General features: G+C 28.4%; 1 protein-coding gene across 2 annotated transcripts; it reads right to left on the minus strand.

Annotated features, from left to right (window-relative positions):
• Nucleotides 1–3219: 3219 nt before the first annotated feature.
• Nucleotides 3220–11854, minus strand: LOC112683503 (S-adenosylmethionine synthase-like). 2 transcript variants are annotated; one of them, XM_025554554.1, is made up of 10 exons: nucleotides 11676–11854; nucleotides 11240–11477; nucleotides 10548–10625; nucleotides 9909–10031; nucleotides 7377–7489; nucleotides 5923–6066; nucleotides 4847–5065; nucleotides 4605–4787; nucleotides 4411–4544; nucleotides 3220–3685 (listed from the first exon to the last, which is right to left on the minus strand). In XM_025554554.1, exons 2-10 carry the CDS (start codon nucleotides 11370–11372, stop codon nucleotides 3583–3585), a joined length of 1230 nt encoding a protein of 409 aa, XP_025410339.1. In that variant the 5' UTR covers nucleotides 11373–11477; nucleotides 11676–11854; the 3' UTR covers nucleotides 3220–3582. The 2 variants fall into 2 exon arrangements, with proteins under 2 accessions (XP_025410339.1, XP_025410338.1); XM_025554553.1 differs by lacking the exon at nucleotides 7377–7489 and adding an exon at nucleotides 8686–8798 and having other exon boundaries at nucleotides 11676–11853.
• Between the last annotated feature and the right edge of the window lie 1497 nt (nucleotides 11855–13351).

The raw sequence follows: 13351 nt of genomic DNA on the forward strand, positions 1-13351 counted from the left end.
AATACGTTTGAAATATTTTTTTAACATTTTAAGGACGACATTTTTTAGCATGCTGTTGTTCAGTTTATTGAAAACAGCTTTTCCAGTTGATCCATTAGGAGTTTCAAATGCTTTTTCTACTTTCCCAAATAAATGTATAGCTTCGGCTAATGGTATTCCTTGTTTTTGTAGACTAGAAATTGAAAACGGTTAAAATTGTAGAAATGGACTTTATATAAGCCAATTATTTTTCAATACCAAATTTTGAAGTATATTTTTTGCCTTTTTTATACTTACAGCGTATAATTTATCAATAACTCTAGGTCTGATTTCAATGTTTTTACAATAGTAATTTAAAGCTTAGATCCACGTACTCCAGCGTGTAGTAATATGTTCAGGCGGCAAATTTAAACGAAGAGCTTTATTTTAAAATAATTTAATATGACTAGGCGCTTTTCGGAATATTTTTCTGACATTAGACGTAAAACTGTCGACATTACTAAACTTCCCCCTTACCTCTCTGCTACTCGGTGGAGTCCATGAGTAGTACACGTAATATGAATCATTTAAGAACGAAATGCTTTCAAGGAAGTAGCAGCTTTTAACATATAAGAAATGGCATCGGATGTGAACAATAAACCGTCATCGTGTTCAACACCAATAATTACAATAGATTTGTCAAATAGTTTGCAAATAATCGAATAATTAGATTTTTCCAGTTGTCTCGAATTTACCAAATACAGCTTACTCGGAAATCTGCTTCAAGTTTACTAACAATAACATTAACAACAAATCTACCCTCGATATCGAAAGTTTCATGATATTCAAAATAAGATTACATCCTTTTTGTTGTTAAGAAAAATAAGCTATGGTCAGGGGCGTTATTTCAACTTTTGAAAGGATGGGGCGACTAACGAAATTTGCCGACTTCATAATAAAATTATGGTTACCTATATATTTAAATATTTAATATTTATGGACCATACACCATCATAAAATATTTTTTCGAAACAAAACATGTAAGGATTAGTAATTAATAATGATGTCATGATAATAAATAAAGAACATGAAACGTTTCAATTTACTCAATTAAATAATAACATTAAAGATAGTAAAACATTAATTAATTTACTTATCCTATAGGCTATAAGTTATTAATAGGTTTAATGGATAATAATATAAATTCTAATTATTTTATTATTTGTATATTTAATACTTTACAGAACTTATTTATAAAAACAAAAATATTGTATCTCAAATATAATGTACCGTAGTTTGGGGTGAATAGGAACGATTTTAACGGTTTTTTTTATAGATTATGAGCTCAAGTTTTATGGTATCGATATCACGAAAACTGTTTTATAAAGATCACATATATAGAAATACATAATACACCAAAAATAAAGTTTATAAGGTTTGCGTAATAACAATTGTCATAAACCGGTGAGGAGCCAGTGTTTCCAAACTTTTAATAAACCGTGAACGTGCATTTAAAAGAGAATATTATCTGATTTCTGAGTACAAAATAGTAATAAAAGTTTACTATTTACTGATTTTAGCATTTGATCATCGGACAAAGAATTGCTGCCTTTTTAAAATGTCTTGGAGTGGGGCATTTACCATAGTCTGCTCCCCCCAAATTACGCCCATGGTTATGGTATACAAAAATAGCACTCAAACTTCGAAATATGCAAAAATATGCAGCATACAATTTCGTGTTAACCTTCTTAGTTTTCCAAAACAAATTTATAACTCACATAGATAGGTACCTCTACATTTCTAAAAAAATATCTGACAATGTTAGAAATAATGAGGCTTGATCATTATCAAATATCAGTAGAACATGAAAATAAAATAAATTAAAAAAAAAAAAAAGCCAAGGTGGATTCATCCCCAAAAAACCACCCTTGTATGCATATCTTCCAGAATCCACGCACACGAGGTTCGTTGTCATAATATATTTTTCACATAAATCCTCTTCTTCCCTCCCCGAAAACAGCCAATACGGCTTCTCGTAGCGGTTATCAACGAGATTTGGACAACTGGAATGCGATTTTTTCATTTTCAGATTAGAAACAAATTTCTATCCCATGACACCAATTTACACACACAAAAATCGGTTGCTAAGTATGCTTTCAAATAAGTCAAACGGGTTATGCTTCGCTTATGACTAACGAGTGATACAAACTATTTTGGAATATACTTACCATTAGAGCTATCTTAACACTTCAAAATCTATAAAACGAAAAAATTTTTTATGTATATTTCAGTATCCCAGAATTTTTATTTCTTAAAGGTTCAAGAGCTATCTAAGTATCACGGTACGCAACTCATTAGGCCACGTCCGTCTATGTTATGTTATAAAGAGGGATAGCAATATTAAATGTTAGATAAACCAGAACAAGTGATCAGCAGCAACCATTCCGAAAAATTAACTTAATATTGTTATTAAAAATAATTCATTTTATGCCAACAATAGTTTAACTATATAACTATAATACACATATATAATAGAATTTATGAAAAAAAATATTCCGTTTTGTATGAGATATTAACAATTTCAATACACGCGGACTTGTTTCAATATGAGTAATAAAAATGATTAATGAAGTATTGATTTCCATTTATATTATCATAAATTATTTAAAGCAGTTCTAAGGTTCTAAGTTCTATAAGCAATTATTTTAAGCAGCTCTATTTATATTGAAGTAAATCAAGTAAGTCAATTTAACAAAGTAAATAATAATGAACTATAATAGAGTGAAAAAAAAACAATTGGAGGGCAGCAACACATTTTATTATGAGCCAATAATCATTACATTGTAACAGAAGAAAATAAGGCAGATAAATGTATGGCAAAATTAATTAATTCACAAAATATTGATAAAAATTCAGAAATTAAAGTATATAAAAAAAACTAATGATTTGATAAAAATAATATCTAAATTAAAAATTGACATGAACACAAAAATAACATAAAAAAAATTCAAGACCATGAATAGTTTAAAAATCTGTATGCTAAAACTATATGAATGGTCTAAGATTGTACTAAACAATAAAAAAATAAGATGCAGACAATAATAAATCACAAAAAAAAAAAATTAAATAAAAAAAAAGGAAAAATACATATTTAATATTCATACATACATATAAATATGTATACATGTTTACATGGAATAAGATGACAATAATAATGTAATATGGTATATTAGATGTTTTGATTTACACTTAACAAAATGAGTGATTAATTAAAGTGAAGTGTCTATGTTCAATTTTCAATTTTTAATTTTAACAGACCCTAAGGTAAATTAAGTCTGATACATAGTTTTCTTTATTACATTGCATAACTTACCGTATTAATTACAATAATATTTGCAGTAATATGCAATAAGTTTCGATTTTTTTTAAGAAATCTAATTTTTTAAGAAAAATTTATAAATTGATTAAAAATAATGGGAAACCTATGAAAATTCTAATATACTTAATAGAGTATCTTACACTACGACAAAACAGGTGGCAACATTTGATTCGTTAATGTTAAAAAAATTTAAACTCTATGCTTTTTTTTAAAATCATACACACTGTGTAAGAAGTCTGCCTTCATTAGTCGACCAAAATCTTGGGTTTCTCCCATGGAAATATGTCGCGTCCAAAATGTCCATAGGTGCTTGTCTTTTGGTAAATTGGATTCCGTAAGTTCAAGTCCCTGTAAAATTGAAAAGTAATTTTAATTATTAAGATTATTTATACTTCAAAACATTATATATACAATTTAAAAATTTTAAATGTATAATTTATATATCTTAAAAGAACTAAAAATTGTCTCATTAAAACTACAGTAGTAACTAAAACAAGAATTAAGAATTCAGTCTCTAGAACAGGGGTGGCCAACCCATATGGTCTTGGGGGCCAATTTGGAAATACATTACAATCCCGCGGGCCACAAAATAATATTAGTATTTTGCCCCAATACAAAAAAAATTTGGAGTAAACATTTTAAACAGGATAAATTTATTATTACAAAATAAGTTTTGGTGTATTAATTATTTAAAATAAACAGAATTAATTATTATTGACTTTATCACCGTATTCTGAATCCAATTCTTTCTAACTCTTTAAATTGTTGGTGCGGAAGCGTATGTGATCAAATGTAATTCACAGTTTTTATGACTACTTGCATAACATGGTTCATCGACAATACTTGGGAACAAAGATTTTGTTGATAAATCAAACAGTTTGTTGCGATAACGTTGTTAATAATAAGAATTTCGCATTGTGCAGGTATTACAGAATATCTTATTGGGACAAAAATAAATTTCTTTTGTAAATGTTTAATAACTATTGCAGGCCGCACTCTTTCCAAGGTGAGTTGCATGCAGCCCGCGGTTTGACCATCCCTGCTCTAGAGGATCTACTTATATTTTAACTAACCTGACGATCTTTCCAGGTCTTAAATCAAAATTACTATTAACGATTTTCAACAACTCCTTCTGAGATTTAGTAGATGTGCCATAATGGAAAAGTGTAATTGATATTGGTTCAGCTACTCCAATGGCATAAGAAACCTAATTCCAAAATAAATTAAATTAAATTATCTATTAATAAATAAAATACTGTTAACATACTTGTACAAGGCAACGTTTGCAAAGACCAGATTTAACTAAAGATTTAGCAACCCAACGAGCAGCATATGCAGCTGATCGATCAACTTTAGTAAAATCTTTGCCCGAGAATGCACCACCTCCATGAGCTCCCCAGCCACCATATGTGTCAACAATAATTTTTCGTCCAGTCAAGCCCGCATCACACTAAAATACAACATTATAAATAATAAAGATTTTCAAATTATTGCGTTAAAAATACATACTTGAGGACCACCCATAACAAAATTACCGCATGGATTAATGTGGAAAACTGTTCTTTCATCAAGATACTGGGATGGTATCACTGTCTTAACAACTTTTGACATAACTTCTTGTCTTAAGTTTTCTAGGGTTATTTTTTCAGAATGTTGAACAGATATTACAACAGTATGAACTCTTTGCGGAATGCAAGCACCACCAACCAAGCAGTATTCACATGTAACCTTAAGACACATAATATTATATATTAATAATTAATTAATTAATTTCAAAATACATTAATCAATTAATATAAATAATAACTAGAAAATACAAATATCTTTTAGAGATATTTATTAATATGGATAGGAAACTACCACATACTAACTTTAGTAAAATCTAATACATTTTACAAAAAAAATTGTTTTTAAAGTATCCATAAATGTATGTTGTATTAACTACAGTCCAAAGATCAAAATAAAACAAGATTTAAAAATTCTATAAAGCACATCAAAATATTACATGTATGTGTATATTTATATAAATATAAATTTACTCCGAATCTAAAAAAATTTTCAATATAAAATGCTTGAAATGAATCAAAAAGTTTAATCTTTAAAATCAAATATCAATGATCAATAAAATATGAAACATTAATTAAAATATAGTTAATGATAATAATAATAATAATAGTAATAGTAATAATAAAAAATAATAATAATAATAATAATAATAATAGTTAATGATTAATTTAATATTCTACTTCATATGAGATAAAATGTTTGGCACTTATCTATTACATTTATATAATACATTAATTATTCTTCAACATGATAGATATATAGAAGAAATTCAAATTTTAAACTCAATTAATTTAAAATAATATCTGTTTTTGGAATAACTTAATATCATAAATCAAAATGCATAATCTAGAAGCATATAAATTAAAATTATTTATATAAATAAAATAATTATAACTATAACTATATATAATAACTATAATTTTTCTAAGAGTACAGACAAAATTGTCAAACAAACTAGAATTTATTTATATAATTTAGAGAATTATATAGAATTTATTTATTTTAATTTTTATAATCACCTGTGTTTTTGTATCAGGACGTGCCCACCAAAGTACTCCATTTCTTCGGAGTTCAGCTACTTTCTCATTAAGCTTGTGAGCTAATACAACAGTTAAAGGCATACATTCTTCAGTTTCATCAGTAGCATAGCCAAACATAAGGCCCTAAAATATACACAAAATATTGTTCATTTATTTAGTAAAAGATTAAAACATATTAAAAATGAAAGCAAATGCAATACGTGACATTTTCAACAAAAATTTGGAACTCAGACAGGCATTATGTTAATTAATTTAAAACTAAAATACTAATTAATTAAAATGTTGAAATTAAATTCTTAGTTAAATAATATGGTGTTCCTCAGAAATAATTAAAATTAAATTAGAAAAATAAACATTTTAATATAATTTAAAATAAGGTTATACAATAAATGAAAATAATATGTTTACCAATAATTATAAATAAATAGAATGAAGTTAATATAATAGTAAAAAAAAAAAAAATGTCATACTTAATAAAAATTACAATAGATTTATTGTTATTTAAAAATTAATTCTATTATAGAGCAAATTAACTTTGGCAATTATATTGGATACATTATTATGTATAATATAAAAATGAGTAATACGATAGAATCCAAAAAAAAAAAAACGTTTTAAGTATTCTCATGTTATATGTTGTATAATAACTCAGTAATAATTTAAATAAATTCCTACAAACTATATAATAGTTTATTAAGTTAACAAATTAAGTCTTTGCTAAGCACATTTTTAGAAACTACTCATCCAATTATCTTGATTTTGGGTTTAAAATGAAAGAGTACATGTTATAGGCTTTATTTCAATTTATAAGTTAATCGAGTAATTATTTTTCAATAGTAAAATCAGTTAGTATGACAATAAACATTCTTCAAACACATATGGCAATAACAATATGTTTATTCAAATAGTATTAAAAACAAAACATTATATTCTATCATGCATTTATTATCTTCATAATTAAATATCATGCAAATTTGCTGCAATGAAAAGTAGTAAAATTAAATTTAGTAAATTTTAACAATGAGATATTATTTGATTCATTAATTGCTATTGTATAATGGTTAAATTAATATTTAACCTTTGTTGATGCATTTAAAATATTTCTTCTATTTTTATTAAAATATTACTTTCTTAATAATTAAGTTACCAATAAAATTAAAAATCATCAACCCTTATCCAATTTTAAATAGATAAATTTATTACACGATCATCTTTAAAAGTATTATACACATTATATAGTTATACACACATTATTTATTTTCACTAGCCTCAGAAGCCTCAGAATAATAGTTTAATTTTTTTAATTTTAGTCAATTGACCAAATATACTAAGACTATACAGTACAGTAGTATATTGAAAACATGACAATATTACACAAACATTTAAAATGTTTTTCTAAAAATCTACATTTTTTCCGTTTTAAAAAAACATACCTGATCTCCAGCACCAACCTCCTCAGCAGGCCTGTTGATATGCACACCAGCAGCAATATTTGGTGATTGTTCATCAAGAGCAAGCATCACCGAACATGTCTTGTAATCAAAACCTGGCAACCCAACAGCGGGACAACACACAACACATAGCAACAATCAGCAACTTCATTGCATTTAAAAAATATTTCAATCTAATAGTATATAATCTACCGAAATTTAAAAAAAAAATACCTTTACTTTTATGAATAAACTTATACCAATTACAAATCTATTAGAGAAAATCTGATTGTAATAATCATAAATAATTAATGTATATTAAATGTACCGAGAGATAACTATACCATCTTGGTATACTACTTGTACCAAATTTTTTCGTTCAGGAATTCTATATAAACCTAAATATATCAGATTATTGTCATGAATTTAACATATGATAATAATCTGTTTATAAAACTATTATAAAATAATAATAGGCATTTATTTTTTGTCAGCAACAACCTTACACATACACACTCTTATATGTTGTTGACAATACAATATTGGTTTTACGGAACACTCACATAGTGAAGTGGAAACTTAATATATATAATTTTGTTTCAACAAATGTATAGGTAAACTATTTAACTCTTTTGATTGGTAATAAATCAATAAATTTAGAAAATAAAACATTAGTTATTCTCATGCAATAAGCAGAATAATTCTTTTATTTTTTTTGTTGATTCTTTAATTATAACATGCAAGAATAATAAATGTAATATTGTTAAAGACTGATTACATATTTAGTTTATATTAATAATTTTTGCAATCCAATAAAATTATAAGATAAGTAATATTTTGCATTCATATCTACTAACAACATACTTTCATTCTATTATTATATGGAAACATATATTAACATTTATTGATTAAAAACAAAATGCATTTATTTTAGTAGTTTGATATAATTATATCAATATTTATAATAATAAGAATAATATAAGCACATTAATATTAACCTGTTTAATGAGATTTTAATTATTTAATGAATTAGATGATTATTTTTTATTATGTATGACATGATGAATTCGTTGATACCTAAGCACTTACAATACATTACAAATGATATATCACTTACCTCACGTATAAATAAAAATAAAAAAAGCAATAATGTGATAGAAAACCTTAACACGCCTTCAATTCATCATTTTAGGTAAGTAAAACCCAGTGAAATCCCAAGAATACAACAAGCTAAAGTTTTTAATTTTGACAATCACAAAAGATCTTTGGCACTCAGTCAGCCCCCAAAACCGATGTTTTGTATATACCCTACCTGATCCCCAGCCCCAATTGCATCTTCAATTCTGTTTAAGTGTACACCATCCGCAATATTAGATGACTGTTCATCAACTGTGACGAGAACATTGCATGTCTTGTAGTCAAACCCTGTTGGTGGTATATGTATATATATATGATTTAGACTATATTTATGACTTAGAATAACTGAATTTAATTTTAAAACATCATAATGATATTTAATTTATTCATACTTAATATAAAGGATAAACAGCCACCTTGTTCAAAATATGACAGTGTAGAAAAAGATAATAAAACCGGAAAAATTATACATACATTTACAATGGATAAATTTGGTCTATGAAATAATCAGATAAAATAATAATAAATAAGAGATTACAATGAGAATCATTATAAATATGAACAATATGCTAAGTTATATGCGCAATATAAGGATAAACATTACTTTTTTAAAAAGAATAAACAGGACTTTTTTTTTTCAAAAAATAAAGATGCAAGTCAAGTTATAAATTTGTCCTTGGGAATAATTATAATCTACATAACAATAGTTTCAAGCTAAAATGTATACACAATAATGGTAGCAAAATTCAAACTGTAAAATGACAATAGATCCAAAAATGAAAGCTTAAATGAAAATGATTATTTGTTCAATATAGAATAAAATGAAAAGCTATAGTTTTAGTACATACATAAAATTTGTACATCAATTTTTCTAATAAATTCTAACTGATTTCTCCAAAGTGATTAAATATAGGATGCCATTTAAGAGATATACACATATATTTAAAATGGTCCATAGAGCATTTTTAATGTTATCAATAGATAAATAACTGAATAAAATTAAGAAATTCAAAATTTTATAACTATTATAAAATAGTATTACTACATGTTAAATTTCCCCATAAATATTTATCACGTTAAACATTTAATTAGTAGCTTACTCAAAAAAAAAAAAAAACATTTATCACAACACATATCTACGTTGAAATTTAAATACATTTATCATTTAATTGGATAATTTTACTTCAACTTGTTTAGTTATCATACAATTTGTAATCCTGCCCTATTGACTTTATAATTGATTAGTCACATTTAATGATACATAATACTATTTTGGCACCTATCAGTTCCATTAAAATATATATACTTATTCCTATTAAATTATATTTAGTTAAAACTTTTTAAAATTATTGGATGCCCTAACTTCTTTAAATATACTTAACTATATAAATATATTACCTTTTGACGAATCATCATATCCTATATGTTTAACTGTGTCTCTGACTACTTTCTGATAGTCCACATTAGCTTTGGATGTTATTTCTCCACAAAGTAATACCATTCCAGTTTTGGTTACAGTTTCTTTAAAATAAAAAAATATCATTATGACTTAATAATTATGAATTTACAATAGATATAAAATTTAAATATTAGTCCATTGCAAACTATTATTTAATACTTGAGTATAAAACTAAAAAAAAATTAAAATCAATAAAAATGCATTTTAGTAACAAAACTGATAATCACAGTATTAGATAAAATAATCTTGGACAAGAAAAAATATTGTGAATTAGAATTTAAAATTTAATTTATTAAATAAATGGTTAAGAGATTTATTTTGTGTACAAAAAAATTGATAATTTTGTCTGAACATGAGATAAATTAGCAATTCTTGGTGAAAATTCTAATTATTGGATACATATTTGTGTTAACTGATTATAGTAACATTTATATCTGAATAACCATACAAAATATATATCATGATAAAATTTATGACCAACAATGTAAATATTTGATATTGATACAAAATTAATGTGGTAAAAATGTGATAATAATAATAGCAAAATCAGTAATAATATTTATAATAATAAAACTCACCACAGGCAACTTTAGCATCAGGATCTTGTTGCAAATGTGCATCCAAAATAGCATCACTAATCTGATCGCACATTTTATCTGGTGGAAAACAATAAAATAAGTCAGTATAATAAGAAGAATATTTATTAAAAATCGAGATCATTGTTCTGGAAGTCAAAACCCTTTCAGAAATATTATTCTCCTAACAAGGTAGTGACCACAGCATATCAGATTAATTTCATACAGGTATTTTCGACGACGGCCTGGTACTGGCCAGCGGCCAGCAAGTTCAGCATTTTCCTCTTATCACGGAAAAGAGGAACATGTATCATTCGATAAATCGACAGCGGTGAAAAAATGGATTGACCAAACTACATTAACACGTTAAATTCAATGGAAGAACCGACGTTGAAGGGTTAATACGGAAAAACGATTTACCGCAAACAACGCAATAGACTGGTCGCGTTTACAAGAGAAACATTAGGATGAAACGTGAATACGGCCAAATAAACACGTGTTTACTCTCAACTCGGTCTACTACCACATACAGTAATTAAAAACTATTGACCGACGGATAATGTTAAAACACGGTTAATATAAAAAAAAAATAAATATCGATCTCGTCACATTTCGTTTACCACAACACTCATAACACGTCTCCTGGTAAACAATATAAATATGCTAGGCAATAGCTCCGGTAAGCTTTTTCTTATCTGGATGTCCTTCGCCGACGGACTCGGAAGTGAACAGGAACATTTCACCGTCCGGGCTTTCTGGCGGCAATCCGCCGTTTGCATGTCCGTTCGCGAACCCATTGGTGTACGCGTATTTCGTCTCTTCAGGCATAATTTCTACCGGTGGAGCTATTGCGCTGGTTGCGAATAAACTAGGGGAAACCGACGCTCGTGCCGGTGATTCTGTCGGTCGTTGGTACTGCGACGAGTTCAAGGTCTACGGAGGAGACACAGAACGATAAATAAAGTAAAACGTTTTTTCAATGACAAAAAAATCGGGTGTACATGGCACGGTCAACAATAACGAGTGATAATATTTGGTAAACAGTACGGAACTGCAGCGGCAATAATATTATTAATAATAATAATAATAATAATAATAATAATATTAGTGATCGGAGCACGTAAACCGTACCGTCGTCGGAGGGTGTCGTGCGTGTTGACGGTTCGCGGTGGTGATAGCGTCCGGGATGCTGCTGCAACGTTTCCCTGCCGAACTGATTGCTGCTGGCTGAAACGGCGCGGGCACCGAAGTCGGACGGGATTCGAACGGCTGGTACGGCTGCCAAGAGCGGAAAGAACGATTCGACCAGAGATGGCCGATACGGAACCGAACAAAATGCGCCGGAAAACAGTGTAGCCAACAGAGGGGAGCGCAATTACCGTTACCGCCGTTCGACGTGCTACCGTATAACGACCGCCGCCGCCCCCCGCCAACGCGACCGCGTGTGTCCGACAGTAGCGGTGCATGCCACACGTGCCGACGACTGCATCAACTCGACGCCGAGCTGGTGACGCGCGTAATATGCTTCTCGTCTTTTTCGAATTATTTTCATTCACCGCGATACACAGTGCCATTATTTAGACATTTTGCGCCCCGGCGCAATGAGAAAAAAAAATTGACGCCCCTCTAAGGGGCCTACCCACGGAAAGTATAAGTGATAGATCCTCATCAACCTTTTTAATGTTCTAAAATCAATGCCGTTCTTGTGTAGTAGGCACGCCGCCGCACGCGATCACATAATACGCCATATTATTATAAACAACTTATGTTTATTGACATTATCACAACGAATTCGGGAACTAATATTAGGTTTATAAATAATATTCTGGATCGCTGATAGCTATATTGCTATAAATACATTGATAATATATATTAATAAATTAAATACATTAACATTAATTTATGATACTGTTATTAAAAACAAAAAAAAAAAAAAATAAAAATAATTTCAAAAGTTCAATAATTCACAAGTAAGAAAATTTCAGACCACTAAATTTTGGCCTCCTCAAAAAACTGGCGCCCGGGGCAGTTGTAGCCAGTGCCCTCCCCCCTGAATACGGCCCTGGCAATACACACCGATATACCGATATACCAATTAATACCTATTATTATACTATTTACTATTAAATCGTTGAGTATGTAGAAATTTCAATGGTAGAGGGCCCGGACCCGAAACCTCCCCCCTTGGGCACGCCCTTGATACTAATACACACGCCCAAACCCATTTCACGCCACGGTTCACAGAAACCGAATACGTTATTCATACACACACACACGTACAAATTACTTCCGTTATTATTACTATTAATGTTATAACTATTTTTCCGTTTTCAGTGATTTACGATTACGTATTTGACGGTTGAAGATATACCTATACATCATCGTGACGTATACGAATATTATTCTACGGATAGAACCTATCGTCTACATCCGATTATCACTATTGTTATTGGGTTCATCGGGTGAAAAATAAAAACGTGTTATTATACCGATATTTACGGACAGTTTAGGTTATGCATCGATATCCCATATTGAATTGCAAACTTTTTAATCGAAGAACGTGTTCAAAGTACATGAATTGAGCCGTTCTCTCTATTCGAGTTCAGGTGAAGTATAAAATTACAAAAATGTCTCATCTGTGTTGCAGAATTTACGAATATTGCGAATAACTAAACTCAACATTAATGTTGTGATGTTTGTAAGATATTCACTTTGTTTAGAATTTAACTCCGGTAAAAAATAATCTCAATATTAATTTATGGATATAGATTATAGCATACATATTGATTAATACACTATGAACCTAT

The sequence above is a fragment of the Sipha flava genome, unplaced genomic scaffold (genome assembly GCF_003268045.1).
Source record: "Sipha flava isolate LNK unplaced genomic scaffold, YSA_version1 228_pilon_pilon, whole genome shotgun sequence".
Taxonomy (NCBI): Eukaryota; Metazoa; Arthropoda; class Insecta; order Hemiptera; family Aphididae; genus Sipha; species Sipha flava.

Bases quoted from the DNA above. Each gene is read 5' to 3' on its own strand.
- LOC112683503 (XM_025554554.1), bottom strand. From the start codon at position 11,372: ATGCCTGAAGAGACGAAATACGCGTACACCAATGGGTTCGCGAACGGA. The intron at 7,490-9,908 runs GTAATATATTTA...TTGGGTTGCCAG, and splicing joins ATATGATGATTCGTCAAAAG to GTTTTGATTACAAGACATGT. The intron at 6,067-7,376 runs GTATGTTTTTTT...TGTATATTTTAG, and splicing joins AGGTTGGTGCTGGAGATCAG to GGCCTTATGTTTGGCTATGC.